At 47.9% G+C, this 25,975-nt stretch overlaps 1 protein-coding gene across 2 annotated transcripts in view; it reads left to right on the top strand.

Moving 5' to 3' along the window:
• The window catches only part of LOC119386408 (ATP-binding cassette subfamily C member 4), a 1,176,877-nt gene that overhangs the window by 1,141,353 nt on the left and 9,549 nt on the right, over positions 1 to 25,975 (top strand). For both annotated transcript variants that reach the window (XM_037653719.2, XM_049414333.1), the window contains 2 exons: positions 1,746 to 1,918; positions 18,068 to 18,173. In XM_037653719.2, coding sequence (XP_037509647.1) covers positions 1,746 to 1,918; positions 18,068 to 18,173 — 279 coding nt within the window. The remainder of the gene's footprint in view (positions 1 to 1,745; positions 1,919 to 18,067; positions 18,174 to 25,975) is intronic.

Here is a 25,975-nt window from a genome sequence, read left to right as displayed (position 1 = left end):
CGACGGTTGGCCATCGACCTTCACGAGTTTGATTTTCGGAAGCTGGAGGGTGGGCTGGTGCGTGCGTTGCATGGGTTCGGTTGGTGTTGCGGATAGTGCGCGGTTCTAGGACTCCTAACTTTGACGTAGTCTATACTTGAGTTTCGAGGACGTCGGTGTGCCTAAATGGTTATATTCCACAAATCGGTCGAACTCTGCGTCCGGTTGCGTGGTTGACAGCAGAGGGACCATGGTGGACTCAGTTGCTCTTCATTCGATTTGAATTTGGTTGATGCGTTCGTTGAGGATGCAAAGCTGCTCTTCCGTAGCAATATTTTGATTGAGCGTTGCTTTGATCTCGTTGCGTAGGCGCGTTAACTGCGATCTGTCGGCTTTTCGCTTCATCTTGAGAGCTTCCATGTTTCGACTCCGCGTAGCTCTAGATCGGTATGATGAATCCGTAGGCAGGAATCTGATTTCCTTGAGGCAATCGATGTGGTTTAGTGTTCCAATGCGTTTCGGCACCACTTGAAGAAAATGAAGCATCCCGATTCGTAGAAAGCGCGGTTTATTTACAAACCGCAGCCGGACTGTAGGTTGCTGCTGAGGAGCGTGGTTTCGATGCACGAGAGTGATCTTCTGTGTTCTCGTGATCGATTCTTTTCCAACGGTGTCACCATCCTTCCTCCTGTTGCTCTGCCTGCAAGATAATTTGTTTTCTGGGCCAGGGTGATTTTCATTACCTAATAATGGGCCCTTTAAGTGTGCAAGTCTCTAAATAGCGTTGTTCTCGAAAACAAACGCTCAGTTGAAAGCTATAGCTCGTCCGGCTTGTCGTTTTTGTTTGTACGCTAAAGCACTATGACCCCTGGAAATGCGTCGATCCAAGCCATGCTTTTAAAAGAACCCTGACAGCGCAATATAAAAGATGGATACCGCCACTGTATTTCATGTTATTTCTATTTCGGCCTAGACATGGAAACACATTCTACCTCTTTGAAGTCGCTTTATAGTTCTAGAGGAGGGCCTTGCATTTAAGGGGGGACATGGCTTGTGGAGACCAAGAAATCTTCAAAAAAAGTGTTTTTTAAATTATATTATTGACATCTACAGCTATTATTTCGCATGTAAAGCCTAAGAGAAGTCTTATAAGATCAGTATTTCATCTGCAGTTTAGATCTGTGCAACGAGTACGAGCTGAACGTTAAATGTTTTTGGGTCATTTATTTAGCTTGTCGGAGTGATATCTCATGATCTAGAACAGCTAGAGCTTCAATTACTTTTTTAACATTAAGCCCAAGCTGTGCATCACAAAGTGCTGAGAGCAGAATTCTAATTTTCTGCTCATAGATTTTTTTAAAATTGATTTTGTTTTTTCTTTACGGTAATCATCGTACAAACAATGAATTTCGATCATCTGCAGAATGACTAGTTATGATCTGATCTGAAAACTGTTTGCAGCGTTGCACTTATTGCATATAGTAGTATCTAGCTATCTGATAATATTCACTTTCTGCTGAACGGCTTTTCTCCTATTGTCTGCGGAAACAATAGAGAGGCAGCTTTGTGTATCTCGTAAGCCAGTTTGCTTACAAGAAAAATTATCTATTTATTGCATCAGGTTTGGACATAAGATACAGAAAATATCTCCACACACCATGTCCCCCCTTAAATTAGTCTGGACGACGCTACTAATGAGTTTAATAAAGTAATTTCTGAAGCATTGAAAAGTGTTTCCGAGATGCCGTACTTTGCAACATGCGCAGGTGCGCCTGAAGGCATCCATCCAAGACCTTCAAGGTGGGCTTTCTGCCGAGGTCTCCGAAGGCGGCGGCAACTTCAGCGTGGGTCAACGCCAGCTCATTTGCCTCGCCAGGGCTGTGCTACGCCAGAACAAAATACTCGTCATGGACGAGGCAACAGCCAACGTGGACCCTAGGTATGGACCTTTTTTGTCTTGCGCAACTGTCTAGTGATAAAAGAGCGCAGGCTATATCAGGCAGAAATATGTAGCAGCAAAGTTTCATTGAAGAAATGCCTGGTTAGTAGATTGTGATATTTATTCAAAAATCCAGCCAAAGAATATAAGATCTTTGGAGCAGCACATACTGGTGGTGCGCAGACTGCGGAAACAGCGAAGCTGGGAGCCTCGTCACCCTCACATTTCTTTTACATGCCCTTGCTATATTTTAGTATACTCATCCACGCTATACTTTACACTTCCCCTCCTCCTCTTCCCTCTCCCCCACTTTCCTTTCCCACCTTCTTCACACTATGCTCTGCATGGCTATTTCGTGCTTTCTTTCTGTCTCTCTTTTTATTTATGTCTGTTTCCCCCTCCCTCTATTTCTCTCTTCTCTCTGTCGATGTTTTAGGGGCGAAGCTCCTTATAGCGGCACCCGTTCGTCCCTCGTAGCGTAGTATGTAACCAGTCTTACGCTTTGACCTGCAAAGTGGTGCCGGTGGGAGATTTTTCCTGTGCGTTGTTGAACAATAAAAAATTCGCAGCGTTAGCTAAAAGCCGACTTCTTCTGTCTCTCATTCCCATTAGCAGCCATTCTTTACCTCCAAGGTAGTGCCTGGTGAGATTTCTCCTGTGCGTGATTAAACAATAAAAATTTTGTTCAAAACGGCGTTGATTGATGAAATAAACCAACAAAACACGCCAGATGTTTTGTAAAAGCAAAACGAAAGAACGCCAGATGTTTCTAAAGCAAAACGAAAAGACGCCAGCTGCTTAACGAAAGACGCCAGAAGTTTTCTAAGCAATGGTTTTCTAAACAATGAAAATTCACAGCGTACATGTAAAATTAAAGTGCGCTGCAAGTCGTCATAACTCATCGAACCTTTAGTATAAACGCGCCCGATCTCACGTCGGTGATGATGTACTGGGCAGAATTCACGGAAGATTCACGGTTTACCGATGAACCTCCGCAGCTTCGCCCACTCATCATCATTCACTCCGTGGATATGCTGTGATTTTTTTTCTCTCTCTTTGTTTCTGTTTCTCTGTTCCTCTCTTTCTTTCTCTTTGGAATGGCCAGCAGTGGGGCATGCAACATTTGCGTCTTCGAGGAGACGCTTGAACATATTCTATGCCGTTGCCCATCATACCACGCTCAATGACTCAGTATGGAAGCCAAGCACCGTAAACTGTATTCAAGACCACTGAATGAAAAGAAGATCCTGGGACTTTGGCCGACGGTTTCACATATTCGCAATACCACGGAAGCCTCCTTGTGCTTCTCGAGGACCAGCGGACTTCACGAGTGCCTGTGAACTAACAGTTCGAGTTCGTGTTATGTAGTTTCAAGGTAACTGTTTCCATCTCTTTCTTACTCTTCTTTCTTCTCTACCCTCTCCTTTCTATTATTCACCCTTCCCCCACCAGGGGCGTAGGCAGAAATTTTTTTCGGGGGGGGGGCACCTCCTTGATCTGTAGTGGGGACGAGCAGGCAGATGTGGTCGAGTGTCATTTTCTGCTCTGTATGCTATGGCAAAAAAAAATTTCGGGGGGGGCACGGGCCCAGGTGTGCCCTAACGTGGCTACGCCCCTGTCCCCCACCCCATGTTTAGGGTAGTGAACCAAGCCAAAGCTTGGTTAACCTCCCTGCCTTTCTTTGTTACTCTCTCTCTCTCATTCCTCACCCGTTTCTGTCAGGCCCACTGGGGTTCTTCATGTCAGCGGCTACATCTATCGCCGTTCATAACGGTTCCTTTCGCCGTGCGGTATTTCGATAGTTTCACCACAACCGCCACATTAGCTTAAAAGCTACGCAACGCCTCCTTACTCAACGGTATGGCTGGCCAGTGGCGTACCAACCTGCTCGCGAGTGGGGGGGACGCATCCCCTACTCCATTGGCCGCATACACACACACACACACACACACACACACACACATATATATATATATATATATATATATATATATATATATATATATATACATATATATATATATATATATATATATTGTTACGGGGAATATAAACAGAGACTCGAAGGACTAGCAACAGATGTACTTACAAGTGGTTCACCGAGCAGCGCTGCCGATAGGAACAACTCGCGCCAGTCTATCTTATTGTCGTCCTTTTCTTCGTCTTGTGGACCACGATGCCACTGGTACGTAGCATGACCCCCGGCGGCTGAAGCACCGTCCCGGAGCTTTAAAGGTCGTTTTCAGAAGCCGTGTTGTAGGGCTTGAGCCGTGAGACGTGAACAACATCACTGGACCGAACAACAGATGACGAGGGACAGATGGGGCCAATCTCATAGGTGACAGGTGTTACTTTACGCACTATACGGTAAGGTCCCGTGTAACGTGACAAAAGTTTTTCAGATAGGCCCACTCGACGATTAGGGGACCAGAGTAGCACAAGGGTACCCTGAACGAAATGTGCGTCTCGATGTGAGGCATCGTACCGACGTCGTTGGTTGCTCTGCGACGCCGTCAGGCGAGCGCGAGAGAGCTGTCGGGCATGATCGGCTCGCGCGATAGCGTCATGAGCACACTCGCTGGTGGACGAGGTACTGGATGAAATGATGGTGTCCAGTGGTAATGTCGGCTCTCTTCCATACAACAGGTAGAAAGGTGAAAAGCCTGCTGTGTCGTGGCGCGATGAGTTATACGCGAAAGTTGCGTAGGGTAAGGCAATATCCCAGTCTCGGTGGTCCGGCGACACATACGTAGCGAGCATGTCCGTAAGCGTGCGATTGAGCCGTTCCGCGAGGCCGTTGGTTTGAGGGTGGCAAGCAGTGGTCACTTTGTGCTGCGTGGAACAGGAACGCAGGATGTCGGCGATGACTTGAGAGAGAAACGAACGGCAACGGTCGGTGAGCAGTTGTCTTGGGGCACCGTGAACGAGTATAACGTCCCGTAACAGGAAGTCAGTAACGTCGGTTGCACAAATCGTTGGTAGAGCTCGCGTAATAGCGTAGCGTGTAGCATAATCAGTAGCCACTGCTATCCACTTGTTTCCCAATGTTGATGCGGGAAAAGGACCAAGCAGGTCTAACCCAACGAGGTGAAACGGTTCCGTGGGTATGTCTACTGGTTGAAGATGGCCAGCAGGTAGCAGCGACGGTGTTTTACGACGTTGACATAACTCACACTTTTTGAGGGAGTTCAGCCAGCAGAGCGCGTGGTGGTCGGTAACTACCGAAAATGGGCGTCCATAGAGGTATGGCCTGAATTTCGCGACCGCCCAAACGAGAGCCAAGCACTCGCGCTCTGTGATGGAATAATCGCGTTCAGGGGCTGATAGCAGGCGGCTGGCGTATGCAATAACGCAGTCATGGCCACGTTGGCGTTGAGCTAGCACTGCGCCGATGCCATGGCCACTTGCATCCGTACGGATCTCAGTAGGGACAGCAGGGTCAAAGTGGGCCAAAATTGGAGGAGTAGTGAGGAGCGCGATGAGATTGGAGAACGCAGAGGACTCTTCTGAGCTCCATGAAAACGGGACGTCTTGTTTGAGGAGCTGCGTAAGGGGTCTCGCTATGTCTGCAAAATTTTTCACAAAGCGTCGGAAGTAAGAGCATAGTCCGAGAAAGCTGCGAACATCCTTTGCAGATCGTGGTACAGGAAAGTTTTTGTATGCGCTGATTTTGGCTGGGTCTGGTTGTACGCCGTTAGCGTCTACTAAATGGCCAAGTACTGTAATTTGGTGACGGCCAAAGTGACACTTGGACGAGTTCAGCTGCAGGCCAGCGCGACGGAAGATATCTAAGACGGCTGACAGGCGCTCTATATGAGTCTCAAATGTAGGTGAAAAAACAACGCCATCGTCCAAGTAGCACAAACAGGTGGACCATTTAAAGCCTCTGAGCAGAGAGTCCATCATTCGTTCAAAGGTGGCTGGAGCGTTACAAAAGCCGAAGGGCATGACCTTGAATTGATATAGGCCATCAGGTGTGATAAATGCCGTTTTCTCACGATCCATGTCATCCACCTGAATCTGCCAGTACCCTGAACGTAGGTCTATGGAGGAAAAATAGCGGGCACCATAGATGCAATCGAGGGCGTCATCTATTCGTGGCAGACGGTACACGTCCTTTTTTGTAATTCTGTTTAGGTGTCGATAATCGACACAGAAACGCCATGTGCCGTCTTTCTTGCGGACGAGTACGACAGGGGACGCCCAAGGACTGCAGGATGGCTCAATAATGTTCTTGGCGAGCATTTTGTCGACCTCACTTTGGATAATTTTACGCTCAGACGCCGACACGCGATATGGACGCCTATGGATAGGAGGCGCATCACCAGTGTTTATGCGGTGCGTCACACCAGTAGCTTGCCCCAATGGACGGCCGCCGAGATCGAAAACGTCGATGTACGACAGTAGTACCCGGTGGAGCTCGTCAGTCTGCTGCGGTGTTAAATCAGAAGCAATCATCGACTTAATTGCGCTGTCGGGGCAAGTATTCGATTGGTGCTGGGCAGAGGTGTCGGAAGGAGTGGCTACCATGAAAGCATTCACTGCGTTGTCTTCTAAGGTGGAGAGCAATGCCAAAGAGATGCCTTGCGGCAGCACTTGAGGTGTCAAGCTAAAATTGACAACTGGAAGGCACGTGGAGTTCCCTGCGACAGACAGAACGGTGTGCGGTAATGTAATGCCGCGGCTGATGAGGACATCGGTGATAGGTGTCAGTACATAGTCGCCGTCGGGAACTGGTGGTCTTGATACGAACTCAACGTAGGTCAGTGTTTGGGCTGGAAAGCGAGCATATCGGGCAGTGCAGAGGCGACTCGGCCGTGGTGCACCAGGGTCTGTTATGGGCAAGTGAAGACGTAGTGTACTGGCCGAACAGTCAATGAGGGCAGAATGTGCGGACAGGAAGTCGAGGCCTAGGATTACGTCATGTGGGCATTTTTCAAGGACGGCGAAGAGAACAACTGTGTGGCGATCAGCGATGCTTACATGAGCGGAGCACATTCCAACGACAGATGCTGTTCCCCGTCGGCAACACGGATGAACTTAGTAGTCGCAGGTGTGAGAACTTTCTTGAGCTTTTGGCGAAAATCAGTGGTCATGACGGAAGGTTGAGCCCCAGCGTCGTCAAGAGCAGTCACATGCACACCATCCACTTGTACATCGATAAGGTTCTGTTTCGTATGTATGGTCAATAGAGGACTTTCGGTCAGTCCCATTGATGCAGCGCCACCTCCAGGGTCTGCAACATTTAGTTTTCCGTCGAGGAGCGTCGTGGGAAGGCGGGCGAAGGTGGTCGGCGGGGCTGGGGAGAACGAGACTGGCGACGTTGGGGCGATGGTGAGCGGGAGTAGCGGGGATCACTCACAGGTTCCTGAGGGGCAAAGTGGTCAGGGCTAGTCGCATGACGATAAACGGGACGGCCATGGGAAGAATGCTGGAAAGTTTGTGTAGTAGGACCCCAGCGACTTCTGCAATGGCGAGAAACGTGCCCAATACGGTGACCAGAGAAGCAAATAGGCTTGTCATCACGTGTTCGCCATGCGGACGGATTGCAGAATGTTGATGGAGAGCCAGAGGGGAATGGACGTGGAGTCGTGAATTGTTGCTGGAAGTCGGTACGGAGAGGCGTCGAAATGGAGCAAATACCCATGCTGGCCATTTCCTGTCGCACGACTGCTTGAATTAGGGGCAAGTAGATTGAAGGAGAGTGGTCAGGGTGCGGTGGTTGCACTGTAGCAGGAGCGGCTGCTTCAACTTTACGCCGGACGAATGTTGTTAAGTTATCGCAAGTGTCTGGAGGACGATATGTGTCCAGGCAAGATGACGTCGCTGCGGTATTTGGAAGGCGCTGGAACTGATGTGAGATGCGTCTGCTTTTAGCCTGTTCCAGGCGGCGACATTCTTGAATGATCGCATCAACAGACGTAACGTTACTAAATACCAGCAAGTTAAACGCGTCGTCCGCAATACCCTTCAGGATGTGCACAACTTTTTCTGGCTCGGACATGTTTTCGTCGGCTCTGCGGCAGAGTGCTAGGACACTTTGAATATAACTGATGTAGGACTCACTGGAAGTTTGCGCGCGAGTAGATAATTCATTCTTTGCGGCTTGTCGACGACCAAAAGGGTTTCCAAAAAGCTCACGGATCTTTTCCTTGAAGCTGTCCCAGCTTGTAATGTCATGCTCATGTGTGTCAAACCAGACACGAGGGGTGCCGTCCAAATAAAAGATGACATTCGCGAGAATGAGTGTGGGGTCCCACCTGTAACTGGCGCTGACACGTTCGTAAAGGCGCAGCCATTGGTCGACGTCGGAACCCTCGAGGCCCGAGAACACGCCAGGGTCTTTCAAGACGAAAGTGGTTGCGGCCGCTGGGTTGGAAGGCAGGACAGGAGGCGTGACGACCGGAGTGGGTGCATTCGAGTCTTGAGAGGCCATGTTGAAAGCCGCGAGCGAACGCCCGCTGCGGAGTTCCGTGGCGAGGACGGGGATCGCACCGCTCCACCAAATATGTTACGGGGAATATAAACAGAGACTCGAAGGACTAGCAACAGATGTATTTACAAGCGGTTCACCGAGCAGCGCTGCCGATAGGAGCAGCTCGCGCCAGTATATCTTATTGTCGTCCTTTTCTTCGTCTACACACACATATATATATATATATATATATATATATATATATATATATATATATATATATATATATATATATATATATATATATATATATATATATATATATACACACACACACACACATATAGGGGGGAGGAGGATAAGCGAGCGCCGTTATCATCCGTTGATCTAGATACTCCGTTTCGTGGCAACGCTTATCCCCCTCCCTCCCCCCCTCCCCGTGCGAGAGAAAGAGTGTCGTCCCTGAGGGCGTTTCCGCAGTGAATGGCAGACGCGGTTTTTGGTGCGTAGGTTTGGTATCGCCAGCAAAATGAGCCAGATTTCATCGCTCCGCGGTGATTACCAGCGGCCGCCTTTCAAAAATTTCAAAGTTGCTATAGGCTATTTTCAGGAATGGCTTCCATTCGCCCATTTGACTCGACCACTTATTTCCACTGGTTAAAAAGTTAAGTTTCCTAATTTCTATAATTAGTGCCGTAATTAATGTTTGTACGCATTTCAAAATGCCCTCTCCCACAGTAAAGGTAACGCCGCGGGTAGCACGCAGATACCTCCTTTGTGTGATTTTAAAAAAATACTGGACACATTTCTTGAAACACCCTGTATATATATATATATATATATATATATATATTCGAACTCGGTAATGGGCTCGTGCTCCCGAGGACCTTCTACTGGGTCGCTCCTTCGGCTCTTTTCCGAGCGAACGCAGCTCGTGCTGATAGTCTGCCCCGCCTTGAATGTCGCTGTCGTATATCGTCGCGCCGAGTGCCCGCTAATAAACGTCTTCATAATTTGGTGGTAACTGCTGGGTCTTCACAACAACTTCGGCCCTCATTCGATGGCCCTGGCTCTTTGATCGCGTACCCTGCCGCCTACCATGCATCAAGACGCCTCCCAGCAAACGCCCCCGCCTGCGCCGACCTTATGTCCCGGTGTCCCTCGTACCTGCGACCCTCCAGTCTTCACTGGCGCAGACGGTACCAACGTGGAGGACTGGCTCGCGATTTACGAGCACATGAGGGTCCCCAATAAATGGGACGAGGCAGCAAAATTGACTAACCTGGATTGCTACGTCGCGAGTCTGGCGGGCGTGTTATTTATTTATTTAGTACCCACAGCGCCAGAGGCATTACAGTGGGGGAGCGGTTTACAGTCAGTTTGGACAGTTCAATATTTTGTCATATATAAAGCGTGGAAAACGGCAATAGCAACAACAACAGCTACAGCAGATCGACAACATAAGTTATTCACAGCAGTATGCAGTATATGTGAAAAAAAACACTACAAGGTTGAGTCACTTCAACAGGAAAAATAAGTGATTTGCTATCGGAGTATAGCCACAATTCTCTTCTGCATACAGTGTGAGGACAAAAGAAAAGAAGAACAAAAGATAAGAACAGTAATACATACAGTACGTCTAAAAAAAGATCAAAGAAACAATCATTTCAGCAGGGCAAAAAACATTTCATTCGAAACTACGTTACGATGTCAGCAGGTAACCTATTCCAGTCTTGGATTGTTTTTGGAAAAAAGATTTCTTAAAAAGTTCCGTGCGGCATAGAACCTCCCGTACTTTTCGCTCATGGTCCACGCGTTGGGACCTATAGTGAGGCGGCATTATATACATGTCTCTCTGTATGTTAATCGTACCATAGTAAATGGAATGAAAAAGCTTCAGGCGCAGCTTTCTGCGTCGTTCTACCAGGGTATCCCATTTGAGTTCTTCCTTGGTTCTTGTTGCACTGAAATTAATTGTGTATTGACGGGACACGTACCTCGCACCGAGATTCTGAACCCTTTCAAGTTTACCAACGTCGCGCGCCGTCGTAGGGTCCCACACTACACAAGCGTACTCGAGGACGGACCTCACGTACGTCTTGTAGAGTAGCTCACGTGTGGACTGACTGAATGCACCAGAGTTCCTGCGAATGAAGCCCAGCATTTTTCCCGCCTTTCCGGTTACGTAGTTAACCTGCTTCTGCCACGATAATTCTGGGGTATACCAAACACCTAAGTATTTAAATTCGGTTACTTTACCAATTACAATGTTATTCAGGGTGTAGCAGTAATTTAGAGGGTTCTTCTTTCGAGTGAATGTCATATTGACAGTTTTCGTGAGGTTTAGCTGCATGCGCCACCTAGTGCACCATGTGCTGATTCGATCGAGGTCTTGCTGAATCAGGTTGAGGTCTTCCGTACCGTTAGTGATCCTATAAACCACACAGTCATCTGCAAACAGCCTCAACTGCGATGTCAAACCGTCGCCAATATCATTGATGTACAATAAGAACAGCAAAGGTCCCAGGACGGAGCCCTGGGGTACACCAGATGAAACGCTTTGTGCCCGTGACCGAACCCCATTTACAACCACGAATTGCCGGCGTAACGTTAGATATTCTTTAATCCATGAGACAACCGCCGGATTTATTTTATATGTGAGCATCTTTTCAATGAGTAATGAATGGGGTACTGTGTCGAAAGCTTTCCCGAAATCGAGGAAAATACATTCAACCGCAAGCCGTTTATCCAATGCAGAAGCAATATCATTTGTGAATTCCAATAATTGGGTAACACAGGAAAAACCTTTACGAAATCCATGTTGGGCTGACGTAATCGCAGAATGAGTATTCAAGTGAGCTACAATACTCGTGAATAGAATGTGCTCCATTATTTTACATGCAACGGATGTCAGCGATATCGGGCGGTAGTTTGAAACGTCGCTTCTAGGGCCGGACTTATGAATAGGGACCACAATACCTGCTTTCCAATCATCAGGAAGAGAAGCTTCGAGTAGTGACATATCAAATATAACTTTCAAGTACTTTGCTATCGATTCAGCGCATGATTTAAGCAGGAAATCTGGTAAGTCGTCAGGACCACACGCTTTAGAAGAGTCGAGCCTTCGAAGCAACGATTCAATGCCGTGTGTACATATGACAACATCATCCATGTCGCTTATCGTTTCAAGTACCGGTGGGACGTCTTCAGAAGGCATTACTGCAGGAGTGAAGACGGAGCAGAAGTAGGCGTTAAAGCATTCTGCCTTGTCAGCGTCTTCGCGAACAATGACGTCACCAGACACGAGTGGAGGGATAGTTACAACATCCTTGCCATTCTGCTTCACGTGCTTCCAGAACACTTTTGGTTTATCTTTTAGTCTTGTTTGAATAGTTCCCGAATAACTGTCTTTGGCAATGCGTGTTGCTTCTTTAACTTCACGAGTTATTTCTTTCAGTTTTTTCTCTGTCTCTTTTGAAGGTTTTCTGCAATAAGCGCGATAAGTTCGTTGTCTTTTTTGTGTGAGCTGGCGCAAGGTTTTCGTAAACCAAGGCTTGCTTCTACCCTGTCTCGCCGTCAACACCCAAGTTGGGACGAACAGCTCACGTAATTCGAGTATTTTCTGCTTAAATAACCGCCACAGCCCGTCCACACTCCTACACTCGGCTTCCGTTTCGAACACTACTAAATAAGCCTCTAATGCTTGATTTATACAATCGAGATTGGCTTTTTTATAATTGTACAGTTTTCTGTTAGCATGGTTTTTTGTTTTAACATAGGCCAGCGACATCGTTGACACGACAGCGTGATGGTCGCTTATGCCAGGAATCACAAGCGTTGACTGAACAAGTTCTGGTCGATTGGTAAGCAGAAGGTCTAAAATGTTGTTTCCCAGCGTTGGGGTGAGGACTAGTTGATGCAGAGCATGCAGGTTGACCATGTTCATCATTTCTGTATTGCATATTCCAGTAACTGTGGTACAAAAACCACGTATAAGATTTTACGATGTGGTCCGACTTCAAGACCGCCATTATCAACGTGTTTGGCCACCCTACTGCTGCAGTAGCCAATGGCAACTGAGGCCATGCTCTACCATATGCAACATTCGCCGTCTACACCATGACACAAACAACCGCGGGATTTTCACCTTTCCTTCTGCTTTACGGATGCGAGCCTTGACATACTATTGACGCTCCACTTCCCTATCATCTTAATGCTTCCGAGTGTCCACGTGTCACCGCAGATGCTCGACAAGCCGAAGAGTGCCGCCAGCTCGCCAGCACGTTTACATCGCAAGAGCAGCAACGCCAGAAAGAAAACCGCAGAACCTCACTTCCAGATCGTAGCTGTGCCGCAGGGTCTCTTCTATGGCTATCAGTCCCATGCCAAACTCCGGGACTCATCAAAGCTCTGCCCCGCGACGGTGGTCTAATGGTTATGGCGCTCGACTGCTGACCCGAAGGTCGCGGGATCGAATCCCGGCCGCGGCGGCTGCATTTTCGATGGAGGCGAAAATGTTTGAGGCCCGTGTACTTAGATTTAGGTGCACGTTAAAGAACCCCAGGTGGTCGAAATTTCCGGAGCCCTCCACTACGGCGTCTCTCATAATCAAATCGTGGTTTTGGGACAATAATCCCACATATTATTATTATCATCAAAGCTCTTTCCAAAGTACGAAGCGCTTTACCGCGTCTTGGAGCAAACCTCTCTGGGTAATTTTCTAATTGAGCTAGTTTCTGAACGCACCGGCATGGACGTGATATCGTCCATGTTTCCCGTCTCAAGCCGTATGATGAGCTTCTGCCTCGAACGTCTTAAGTCGTCAGGACGGCTGTTTTTCTGCAGTGTCGAATGTGAAGAAGATGTGCCTCCATCCAGCAGCATCGCCAACGCTCGGCTCGCTGGACTGGGCCTAACGCTGCCTCGTCGCCGATAATCATAACGTCCTCGGACAGCCAATAAACATCTTCACACCCATGAGGCTACTCAGAATGAGGTGAAGCGACTTTAAGTATTAAGCTATATAACATGTATGCATTTACGAGCGAGGAATCGTCGTTCTCGCTCGAAACTAAAACGTCCCCAGCAAGAACGACGGCAGCATGGCCTCGAGTGTCATTGCCGGGCTCCTTTCATTAACAAGCTTAACGGCGTCATGTGCGTTTTTTCGTGCACTGCCGTGTTGCAAGCAATTATTATATACGGAAGGGTGGCGTTTTAAGTCTTGTGTTCTATTCGACGTTCATTGCCAGCATGTCGACGCCAGGAGACACCATTCCTTTGCGGGTGGAAGGCAGCGTTGTCACTGCTGGCCCTGAAGTATTTTGCCGGCCCTGCATCTTGCTGGGGACCGCCCTACTATCGCCAAAAGAAAATTCGACTATATACTGCAACTGGGCATTATCCATCCTTCATCGAGCCCTCCACATGCTACCAGAGCATGACCCAGGGGATTGCCACTAGTGAGGAGACGGTGCCCTCAACGCGCGCATCGTCCCTAATCACTATCCGCTCCCTCACTATCACGACTTCTCTGCCAACCTAGCTCTAGCGGTCATAATCATGAAGATAGTCTTGGTAAAGACCCACCACCAGATCCTGGTTGAGCGAGCGGACATCCCCAAGCCTGCAATTGTCGTTGATGCACGAGGGCTCCGGTGCCTTCTTTAGGCTGTGGGCTTAGTTCCCGGCTTGTTGTGATAGTGTACGTGGCCGGAGCATGAACGAACCAGCACCTTCACGACTGCCCTACAATATACATCCAGTGCACAACACACGCCATCACAAGGCCAGAACGTCGATAATAATAAAGCGAACCTCCAACGACAAGGTCGAAGCAAGTCATTGACGTGCTGGGCAACGTCATCTACTCTACCTCGATTTGGGCGAACGACGCCACGATTGCCTGGCAAGTAGCCATTGCACTTGCTATGCAAGACGGTCGGCGAGATAGGGTGTATGGCGACTCGAAAGTGACCGTTAGGGCATTCCAGAAAGGCCTGGTAGTCCGGCAAGTAGTTGAAATTTGGAAAGAAGCCAAAAAAATCACAGCATATCCACGGAGTGAATGATGATGAGTGGGCGAAGCTGCGGAGGTTCATCGGTAAACCGTGAATCTTCCGTGAATTCTGCCCAGTACATCATCACCGACGTGAGATCGGGCGCGTTTATACTGAAGGTTCGATGAGAGTTATGACGACTTGCAGCTCACTTCAATTTTACATGTACGCTGTGAATTTTCATTGTTTAGAAAACCATTGCTTTAGAAAACATCTGGCGTCTTTCGTTAAGCAGCTGGCGTCTTTTCGTTTTGCTTTAGAAACATCTGGCGTCTTTCGTTGGTTTATTTCATCAATCAACGGCGTTTTGAACAAACTTTTTATTGTTTAATCACGCACAGGAGAAATCTCACCAGGCACTACCTTGGGGGTAAACAATGGCTGCTAATGGGAATGAGAGACAGAAGAAGTCGGCTTTTAGCTAACACTTACACTTCTACTTCTACTAACGTTTCCTACTGGAACATGCCAATGGCTGTAATGGGGAATGCGAGACAGAAGAATTCGGCTTTTAGTTAACGCGCACGCTGCGAATTTTTTATCGTTCAGCAACGCACAGGAGAAATCTCCAACCGGCACCACCTTGGAGGTGAAGATCTGGTACTAGCGTTACGACTGGTTACGCACTACGACGGACGAACGGGTGCCGCTTTAAGGAGCTTCGCCCCTAAAACGGCGACAGCTCCACATTTTTCATTTCTGGCTCCTTGCCCACGTAAGGGCGGTCAAGGGGATTCCTCTAAACCTCAACTAGTCTGTCCACGAGGCTGCGCGTGGCTTTACCGACTGCGCTGACCTCGGATCGGGCGACATTCCCCCTGGAGACAGGGATGCTTCTAGCCCGCACAATGAAATTATTCAATTAGTTTATTTAGAGGGAAGAGTCTTCCCACCACCTCATTCCAAGCTATGCAGGCCGCAGGCGGTCATGCTCCTACCCATATCCGGTGTCCCTTAACATCAGATATCCGGGCATTTAACGGGATAGTTCTTGCGCGGCCTGTGGCGAGGCTGTTACTTTGTCTCCCGTACTGGGAGTGCAGGTCCTTGGTCCCGAAGTTCACCAAGGAGGAGTGGGATGCGCTCCTGCGAAGTCCCGTCTATGAAGACCAACTACTGGCCGTCCAGCGTGCCTGCGATGGGGTCGGCAGGCTAGACCTGTCGGTACAGCTTGCCGGCCCCACTAAGCCGCTGGACCTGGCCGAGCAGATACAGCTGGCTCCCCCGATTCTTGCTGCCAAGCCAGTTCTCCCACTGCGTTGTCCGAGATGTTGTCCCCAAAAGGGGAGAATCAATGTTTTAGGGCCGCGATTCACATTCCCACGTGATGTGGGCGAGAGTTGGCCGTTCTCCACAACACGTACATCATCGCGTGTATATTGTGGGGTTAACGTGGTGTACCCTTTCAGGTGATGGTATGTGTTGGTTTGTACTCGACGCTATTGCGCGCCTGTTTTCCGGTAAATTACGGGGGCGGTGGCTGTATTTTAACACGAAAGTGTTTTATGCCGGGGTCCACCAAGTGTTGTCACGAATTTCCGTCAGGATATGACGTTGATAAAATGAATGCTAATGAATGAGAAAGAAAAAGTTTCCCCGCCGCGAATCGAGCGCATGACGCTTTGGTACGCAAGGATAAGCGTCCGGTGCTCCACCGACTATGCTACCGAGGTAGATGCACGACAGTCCGCAAACGCGCCTTATGTCTCTCAAACATTCGTCCTCGCACGGTGCTCTCTATTGGCAGGGCCAGGCTGGGCAGGGCGTTGCGCCGTCTGTGAGCGGTGAGCTGAAGTAATGCGACATGACACTTACTAGCGCCGAGAACGCTCCGACATCGCGCTTCCGTGCCCAGTCACGCAGGTCATGGTTAAAACGCCTCGACAACAGCGAAATACACTGGCCGCGCCGGCATCGGGAGCCAGCCTAGACGCACTTACGTTCTCTGCCTATAGCTTCGTGTTAGTGCGTAATGGGTCGTTGTCGCTGTAGTGCAGCTTAGAGGTGTGCACGGGCTCCGGGTAGCCCGAAAGCCCGAGGCCGACCCGGTCCGCGGGCCGGGCTCGGCCGGGCCAACGTATTTTCACCTCGGGCCCGGGCCGGGCTTGGGCTACTTGGAGTTTTATCGGGCCGGGCTCGGGCCCGGCGCAAAGCCCGACTCAAGCCCGAAATATTGAGAATGAGCGGGAATTGTTTTCTAGCACGTATGCAGCGCCTTTTCCGCGACCGCCCTTTACCGCTTTTCTTTCCATTGGCTACTTTAAACAACAGGGAAGCTCTCCGATTACCTCTCTATGGAATCGCCCTCCTGTCCATCTGAAGTTTTGGTCTTCTGGAAAAACAAGCAGCAGAGATATCTCAAGCTTGCCAGGCTGGCAAAAAAGATATTCGTAATTTCGGGGACGAGTGCAAGCAGCGAACGTAACTTCAGTTCGGCGGGCTACATAATGCAAAAGCGCCGCACTTCGTTGACGCTGGAATCGTTGGACTGCTTGCAGTTTTTGCGTGACCATTTGTAATCTGTGTAATAGAGACTGTTGATCGTGTGTCGTTTGATTATATTTGATATGCTCAATAAAATACCAAATTACCAGAAAACCATGTTTTGTTTGCGCAGCGAACCTTCAAAAAGCCGGGCCGGGCCCGGGATTGTGTTTTCGTACGTCGGGTCGGGCCGGGCGGGCTCGCAGCCCTTTGCCGTCGGGCTCCGGCGGGCCTTCGTCAAAGTCAGCGGGCCCGGGCCGGGCTCCCGCTCGGAAATACGGCCCGTGCACAGCTCTAGTGCAGCTTCCACATGCACCAACCGTGTTTCGCCGCCGTCTGCTTCGAGTGCGATAGCACCGACTAGTAAAACTGCTGCAGAGATGCTGCAGAAACACAACGATGTCGACGGGCTAATGTCCTGCCTTGGTGGAGCGAGACAGATACCAGCGGGACGTGCACACCTGCGCGTGTTCGCGGGTCAAGCTACGAACATCAGCGTGTTGCTGAAGCGCAGTGTGGTGGCGTATACATGAGCACAGGCGTAGGTGACCCTATTACTAGGAAGCGCACACCGTGCCGTTTCTCTCCCTAATTGACGGCACTTCAAAGAAGTGGATATCGAGTACCAGTGTTTATTATGTGCTTGTTGATATTTTTTCACGAGAATCACGATAGCCTGTGTACAGGTATGTGTTCAAAATTTCAGCTGCCACACGGCTGAATCATGACCATGTGCGTTAGTCGTCGCGATGGTGATGTGCCACTAGGCGTCAACGGGGGTACACCCACGTCAAACGGTGCTATATCTACCAGACATCTATAGACATTGTATAAGCTCTCATATATCACTACACAGTAAGCACTACTTCTGTGAACAGACGTTTCACTTTCGTGTTATACCGATTCCTTTGATGAAGGGATCAGCCATTTTTGTCGTTCTCTTTGGTTTTCGCGAATGTTGCCGGGAAACTTCTTTCCTCATGTACCCGCACCTTATATGACGTATTCTGTTACCTTGTGCTCTTGCATTTCATTGTGAACAGGACCTTCATGCAAGGTGGCGAAAACGTCTTATGTCTTTTGGAATAATTTCACTGTGGTTAGCACTTTTCACTTTTTATTCCGATGTACTGATTAGGCAGGTGTCTCACTGCACTTTTAATCTTTTTCGTCTCGCACTGCGTCTTGCAGGACTGACGCCCTTATTCAGACAACGATACGGGAGAACTTCGCTAACTGCACGGTCATCACAATAGCCCACAGGCTGCATACGATCATGGACTCGGATCGTGTCATTGTGAGTATAGCCCCTTCAGGCGCGAAATATGATGCACTGTCTGCAAATGTCTCAAATTCGCACAACGTAATTCTAAGGCACTCAATATTACATTCCAAGAAAGAAAATAAAGTAATATGCTGTTGTTTGCTAGTTTTGCTAATTAATCTTAATTAGGGGATAATTGAATATTTAATTACTCAGCAGTCAGTCATGTTCCATTTTTATACAAGAATAAGCAAATTGTTGGCTTAAAATGCATGCGCAATTTGTTTTTGGTTGCGTTCATTTCGTGCGGAGAAAAATAATACTTATTACGTTGGTCCTGGAATGCGGCACGTCGAACAACCCGTCTAACATCGTAGTGCCTTCACCAAAGTGATCGGTTATGGTCATACTTAGCACATTGAGGTTAAGTCAAGGCATGTTGACCATGCAGAAGGTTCAATTGATGCTATGCGCAATGTAGCTTGCCCTTTCTTTCCGGCTAGTCCAAAAAACTGGCGAAAACAAGTTGCGTCCACATATGTGGACGTTGCGCCTGAAGGGGATAGGAAAAGATATTTTCCGAACATTGCCACATCCCAATGCGTGATGGGCACATTTATATTTTACCTGTCAGCAAATGTGATAGGCCTGCGATGCGCATGCGAGCGGAACTCAGCGCCTGAGGAAGCGAAACATAACCACTGAAAACATGATATATTTCTGATCAGGGATTGCCACAGAAACTGCAGTCGAGCTGCTTCTGTGGCAATCATACATCCTGCAGTAGGCGACATTAGCTCTAACTTAGTACAATTGTTACGGCAAAAGGAAATTGTTTTAGGCAATACACAAGACAGCAAAGTTACACTAAGTATATTAGTTGACTGCTCCAAAGTCTAAACCGGATAAATCACAATACGTTTTTAGAAAAGTTACCCTTTCTGCGAATTTAATCACCATTTATTGAGCGACAGGCTACCGTGTGAAAGCATAAACACGGAGGAATCATTTGTGCAACAAAATGCCAGGCCACTGCGGAAAGCGCAGCACAGTCACAGCGAAAGCTGGAAGCATAGGGCACTAGAATATGGGGTAGTAATGGGGGTTCAGGGGGTTCAGAATACAGGGGTTCAGGGAGGAGTGATGTCTGCCGCAGTCAATATCGAAAGCCACAAGATGGCGCCACTACAGCATGAGCTGTCACATCGTGCACCACTTCCGATGTGCTTCGGTGCTTTGCATGCGTCGCGCTTGATAATCTGACTTTTTATTGCTAACACATTGGTGGGAAGCATGTTTCTGGATGGTTGTGGTCATGCATGCATAAGAAACAAAACGAAATGCAATAAGGCTGCCAGGCACGGTCGGAAAGAAAAAGCAGCGACTAGCAGATAAGAGCGAAAAAGTGAAAGCTGCGAAAACAAAACTCCGTGCAGTTTCTCTGCAACTTGATCGATGAACGCAAACAAGGTGTAGGAAAATGGAAAAAATTAAAGTGTACGAACCTTGAAGATCCTTGTTAAAATAGTGCTATAATAGATCGTAGCCCTGCACCCTGCCACAACTTCGATTTTATTCGTTACGCGCACGGTACCTTTTTTGGTCCTTGTCAAAAGCTGCATTGTGCAATAGCAATTATGTGGTTTTACGTGCGAAAACCAAGATTTATTGTGGTGCACGCCGTAGTGAGACTCCGGAATAATTCTGACCACCTGGGGTTCTTATTTGCATGTGTATGTATACACGCACACAAACATACCAAACGGACATCCATAATGGGTCGTTAAACTATCCCCCCCCCCTTGTTCTAAAAAATTCTGGAGACCACCCCTACGCTTGACGCGACTGCAGAGATGGAGTGACGAAGGTGCGCTTGTCGCAAACGCGCGTCTATTGTTGGAAATCATGCTCACGCGGCGCCTGTAGAGGAAGAGGAGAAAGAAGTTGCGCGCGACTGGAAGAACGTTGACGGTGGCTTGTGACCGATCTGTTATCACCATGTTGGACGGTTCATTGCTCTGCGTCAATAAACCCGACAGAAGTGTCTTTTCCCACATCGTATATTTTGGTGCCGAACGACCCGGGAAGCCAGGCCAGCCAGTGCCTTTGCAACGTGCGACTTCCTTTGGGAGAGACCTCTGCATCGAGCCGTCATGGAGCGGATCAAGAACAAGCGGGCCGCTCGCCGAGCGCAAAGCACGAAGATCGTGAACGAGGTGAAAGAGATCCTTCAATCCGGATAGTTTGAACTTTCTGCGCTTCGTGTCCTGCAAAGCCGGTTGAAGGCGACGAGGTCGGAGTTAAACGTGCTCAACGCCGAATTGGAAGCAGTCATGACCGACGAGCAAGTAATAGAAGATTATGATTCCGTCATGGAATACGACGAAGCTGCTGTCTGCGCGTTGGCATTGCTCGAGCACAATATTGACATGCTCAAGACTTCCTCTTCGCTTCCGACTACGGAGCCACCGACCGCAGCTGACGGGAACCGACCGACTGAACCCTCAACGATCACGACACACTCACAACGTGAATTTGGAGCCAGGTTGCCGAAGTTAGAACTTCTACGTTTCGACGGAACGATCACCCAATGGCAGCCGTTTTGGGACATGTTTCTGCATTCTGTCCACGAGAACCCGAGGCTGTCGACACGGATCGCTTCCATTACCTGGTTTCTCTACTTGACGGAGCTGCTGCTAAAGCTGTCGCCGGAATCCAAGTGACGGAATCAAGTTACAACGACGCCCTTGGAATATTGAAGCAGCGCTACGGCAACCCCAAGTTGATCGAGCAGAAACTCTTGGAAAACCTACGCATGCTTGGGTCGGTGACATCATCGAACAACGTTACAGCTTTACGGAAATTATTCGACGACATTCAGCTCAACCGAAGAGGACTCGCCAACCTTGGGGTGAGCGCTTCATCTTACGCTTCAATGCTATGCGAAATACTCCAGAAAGCTATACCCCAAGATATGGTAGTAGACTATTACAAGAGCGAAAGCATCGAGTCCAGTTCCTCCTCGGTAGCCACACGAAGCGGTGCGGACTCAGCTGAACAGGAGTCAGAGCGCCTTCTGAAATTTCTTCAGGTAGAAATCGAATGTAGAGAGAAGTGTGCTCAGACTAGGACACCAAGGCTAAACAAACCACGCCCTAAACAAATCTCAAGCTTAAATATGGCATCGACTCCTGCGGCAAGGGTTCTTCACAATAAGGCAGAAGTCTTAACAGAACCATGCTTCTTTTGTTCTGCTAAGGACCATAAGACTGAGCGATGCACCAGTGATGTTAGCCTCGAAGACAAGCGCAGTATGCTTAGGAAGGAAGGTAGATGCTTTAAATGCACCATGAAGGGACATCTTGTGCGGGACTGTCGTCGCAGGATCCAGTGTACAACATGCAAGCGTCGTCATGCTTCCACTATGTGCAACCCCAAGAGCTCAGCTTATGCAGGATCGAGAAAGGCGCCGAACGTCGCCATGCACGTTGCAACGAACAGTACCCAGCATCGACTTGCCACAGAGGTTCTCCTCCAGACGTTCCGTGCCTGGCTGACGACTCCTACTCATTGCTGTTACGTCCGCGGTGTTTTGCACAATGGCAGCCAATGAAAATTTTTGAGGGAAGATGTATACAAGAAACTTAATTTATCTCCCATCCGCGATATGGATTTAGTGGTTAGCACGTTTGGACGGGCTCGATCACAGCATGCTCAGCGGGCTAAGGTAGTGAGCATTACACTTCGCAGCCACCACGAGAATATCTCAGTACAGATAGAAGCGATCGTCGTGCCGTTCATCTGCGAAGATATGATCGAAGTGCCACAAGATAACAACTTGTTCCGCGCCATTGTTGCAGACGGCAAACAACTAGCGGACGCAGTGGTTTTCGCTGGAGTCACAGGTGAACCTGGAGTGAGTCTCTTGATCGGTTCCGACAAGATTTGGAAGCTCATGCCGAATTCAAGTGAGGTGAAATGGGACACCGCAAACCGATCTCTGGTAGCGATCAACACGAACTTCGGATGGACTCTTCAAGGACCCCTGGCGTTCTCAGAAGAAGTTAGTCGGAAGACGAGCACTCACATATGTGTTTTACGAGTAGACGCATACGACAAGGAAGCACTGTCCTTCCCATTACAAAGATTCTGGGAAATGGAAGCAATCGGTATTGTGGAGACACCATCAGACAAACAAGAAGAGGTTTTGACGAAGTTTAATGAAACCATCAAGTTTCAAGACGGTCGCTATGAGGTGTCACTACCATGGAAATCGGAGGGACCAAAAATCAAAGACAATCGCAAAGTTGCGCTTTCACGACTGTATTATTTGTTGCGACGGCTTTCCACAAACGATGAAGACTTGAAGGCCTATGACAAAGCTATTAGGCAATATGAGAAGGATGGCCATGCGGAGAAGGTCACGGACGTACAAGCATCGCGAGGAAACGTTTATTACATGCCGCATCATGAAGTCATTCGCGAGACGTCCACTACTACAAGACTGCGCGTTGTTTTCGACGCATCGTCGCACGGAACAGCGTCATGCAGTCTGAATGAAAAACTTGAAAAGGGACCGAACCTGAACTCCGACCTTCTAAAGATGCTAATAAGGTTTCGTTTGTATGCATTAGGACTTACAGCCGATGTACAGAAGGCCTTTCTTCAGATATCTATCAAAGAAGAAGACAGGGATGCGCTCCGCTTCTTGTGGTTTGAGAAAGTACCGACCAAGGACCAACCGCTCCCACGACTCGAGGAGATCAGGATGAGTCGGGTGCCCTTCAGAACAACGTCGAGTCCGTTTCTCCTATCGGCTACGCTTCGGTATCACTTCAACCACATAAATTCGAAATACCAACAAACAGCTGTTCAGCTCAAGGGAAGCTTCTATGTGGATGATTTGGTACTCGGCGCTTCAACGCCTGAGGAGATCTGCCACTTGTACGACCAAACAACCGAGATCATGAAATCAGCAGGATTCTTCATCTGTCATCAGGCACAGCATCTTCCGAATGTACATAATACCTTGTAAGTGTTTAGCGGATACTACGGTTCTCCGCAGAACGAAATAAATAATGGCATAGTGGCTGCTTCCCTACTTCACAAAAATTATGACAATTTATAGCGTAGTGGGTTCCTTGCAAGTGCACTCGTATTGGTTGCCAAAAAAGCTCATAAGACCGTCATGATCCATTTCCTCAGGGTCTCAATAAGGTACTTTCTTTCTCTCCTCTCTTTCTCACGTTAGCCTATGTTATATAGCCTGATGGGAGAGTTCAATAACGACCGGGCATCGCACAATGCGAATTAGGTCACTAGTGTTAGCAACAACTTGTAGGTTTGGGCGAGTCGGCTCATGATGCGAAAACTAGAAGCAGCGCGAAAAAAACGACGACAAAAATAGGAACACACACAACAGGACTAGCGCTGAACTGCCAACTGAATGTTTATTGAAGAATCACCACTTATAGGTATGCCACCAAAAACGCCTTGTCACACAAAAAACGCCACAAAAAAATCAATGGTTGCGGACATGCGTATTGCTAAACTAACAGGTGTTTATCGAGAAGAGATCTCTCATGAGTAGTTAAACTATGTGACGCCGCGCTGACACACTTATCTCCAGCTTTATTGATAAAATAAGCTTCCACGATTTCTCTTTCTTTTTTGGATTTTCCAAACGTCAAAAAACTAGTTTGCCCGAACTTGGGTGTGCATGCGCATTTTTTACAGTGCGAGGCTAGATAGCTGCCATAGCCATTTTTGACATTGTTCTTATATTGCCTGGCCCTATCATTTAAGCATTGCCCAGTTTGTCCGTTGTACACTCTCCCACAACTTAATGGTATCTCATAAACAACATCAGAGGTTCACTTGGTGAACTTCGTTTCATCGTTAGTAGTACATATCATTTGTTCTCGACCTTTCATAGCATTACACAGCGTTGAAAGTTTACGAGGAACAGAAAATACGAGCTTAAGAGTATACGTTGTTGGGCTAGTTGGTTCATAATCTTCAAAATTGGCTAGCGCGAAAATGGACAAGGACTAAGAAGGAACACTGATGAGCGCCTGTCCTGTACATCAGTGTTCCTTCTTAGTCCTTGTCCATTTTCGCGCTAGCCAATTTTGAAGAAAATACGAGGTTGACTTGGTGCCTGTTGGCCACTTTCTTCAGGTTATGCGATAACCTGTGCACATATGGTATCACATGAAACGGTCTCTTGTCTTTTTCTTGCTCATCAGTTTTTCTTCCTGAACGTTTCAATCTTTGTAGCACAGTTTCACTCACAGCTGTGATGACGGAAGTAGGGTAACCGAATGATTTAAGTCTTTCGGTCTGATGCATTAGGCTAGCCTTCATTTGGTGCTCACATGATTTGTTAATTGCACTTTGTACACAGGTGATGGCGATTCCTCTTTTTACAAGCTTGGAATGAGCACTATCATACGGAAGGATGCCTTTCTTTGATCTAGGTCGATACTCCCAGCATACATGTTCATTAGACTCAAGAAAGGAAATATTAGCGTCTAAAAACTGTAGGGTATTATTCTTAGGCGTTTCAAAAGTGAATTTCAGTCCCCCTCCAAGCATCCTAAAAATGCCCAGAATATTTTGGACTTCGTCATCAAAACAGTAACCTGGACGCTTCTTTAAAAGAATGAAGTAGTCATCAACGTAGCGATAAATACCAGTGACTGGAGAGTCATTTAACGCAGCGCAAATACGGTTGTCAACACTAGATAAAAATATGTCACTGAGAATGGGCGCAATGGATGAACCAATACAAATGCCGGAGCATTGAATGTAAAAAGTTCCATTGTGATTAATGGCTGTCGAATTGAGATAAAATTCTAAAAGCGTGATAAAATTGTCAACATTTATGCCTGCTGAGTTTTTGGAAGTCTTGTTCATTTGTTTCACGGATTTTTTCCCGCACAGCGGCTAGCAAACCATCACATGGAAGAGAATAAAACAAATCTTCTACGTCTACAGAAAACGCCGTCACACTGTTTCCGTTAGTGACACAAGGGCCGCTTGATTCGTTCACGAAATCCTCAGAACTTTTCACTAAGTAAGGGTCATTTAACGGAAGTTTCTTCAAATGTCCTTGCAAGAACCTTCCGACATGCAACTGCCACGAAGCTTTTTCAGACACAATTACCCTTAACGGGTAGGTGGGTTTGTGCGTTTTACACGTAAAAAACACGTCAAGGAACCCAGAATCTGTCTTGCTTGCGATCTTCTTCAAGTTCTCCAAATTTAGATCTCCAAGTAGCTTGAGAGCTTCCCTCCTTCGCTTCTTTGGATCGAAGTTCACTACCTTGAAGTTCTTCGCGATGGCTACGTCGGACTTTTCTCCCAGGAGGTTTTCCGGTAGTAATACAAACATTCCTTTCTTGTCGGATTGGAGGATATTCATGCTATTGCTCTTCAGCCAGGACACCACACGCTTGAACGGTAACTTGGTTGAATTCCGGGGGAGCGCATTCTTTATGACACAGTCGACGCCTTCTTTTTTGTCTTGGCTTTTTTGTGTGACAAGGCGTTTTTGGTGGCAAAGCTATAAGTGGTGATTCTTCAATAAACATTCAGTTGGCAGTTCAGCGCTAGTCCTGTTGTGTGTGTTCCTATTTTTGTCGTCGTTTTTTCGCGCTGCTTCTAGTTTTCGCGTCACTAGTGGGTAGTTTAAAACTTCACAAACCATTACAAAGGCCTCAGTAATAGTTCTTCAAGATCATCAGCTGTTGCATCACCAAGGTGAACATAATCCTTACAGATGTGTAGGTGATACCTCGCTTCTCCGCAGAATGACGAATAATTGCGCAGTA

Source organism: Rhipicephalus sanguineus, chromosome 3 (assembly GCF_013339695.2).
Source record: "Rhipicephalus sanguineus isolate Rsan-2018 chromosome 3, BIME_Rsan_1.4, whole genome shotgun sequence".
In the NCBI taxonomy this organism is placed as follows: Eukaryota; Metazoa; Arthropoda; class Arachnida; order Ixodida; family Ixodidae; genus Rhipicephalus; species Rhipicephalus sanguineus.
The sequence above is the reverse complement of the archived record's forward strand: the minus strand, read 5'-3'. Positions and strand labels throughout refer to the sequence as shown.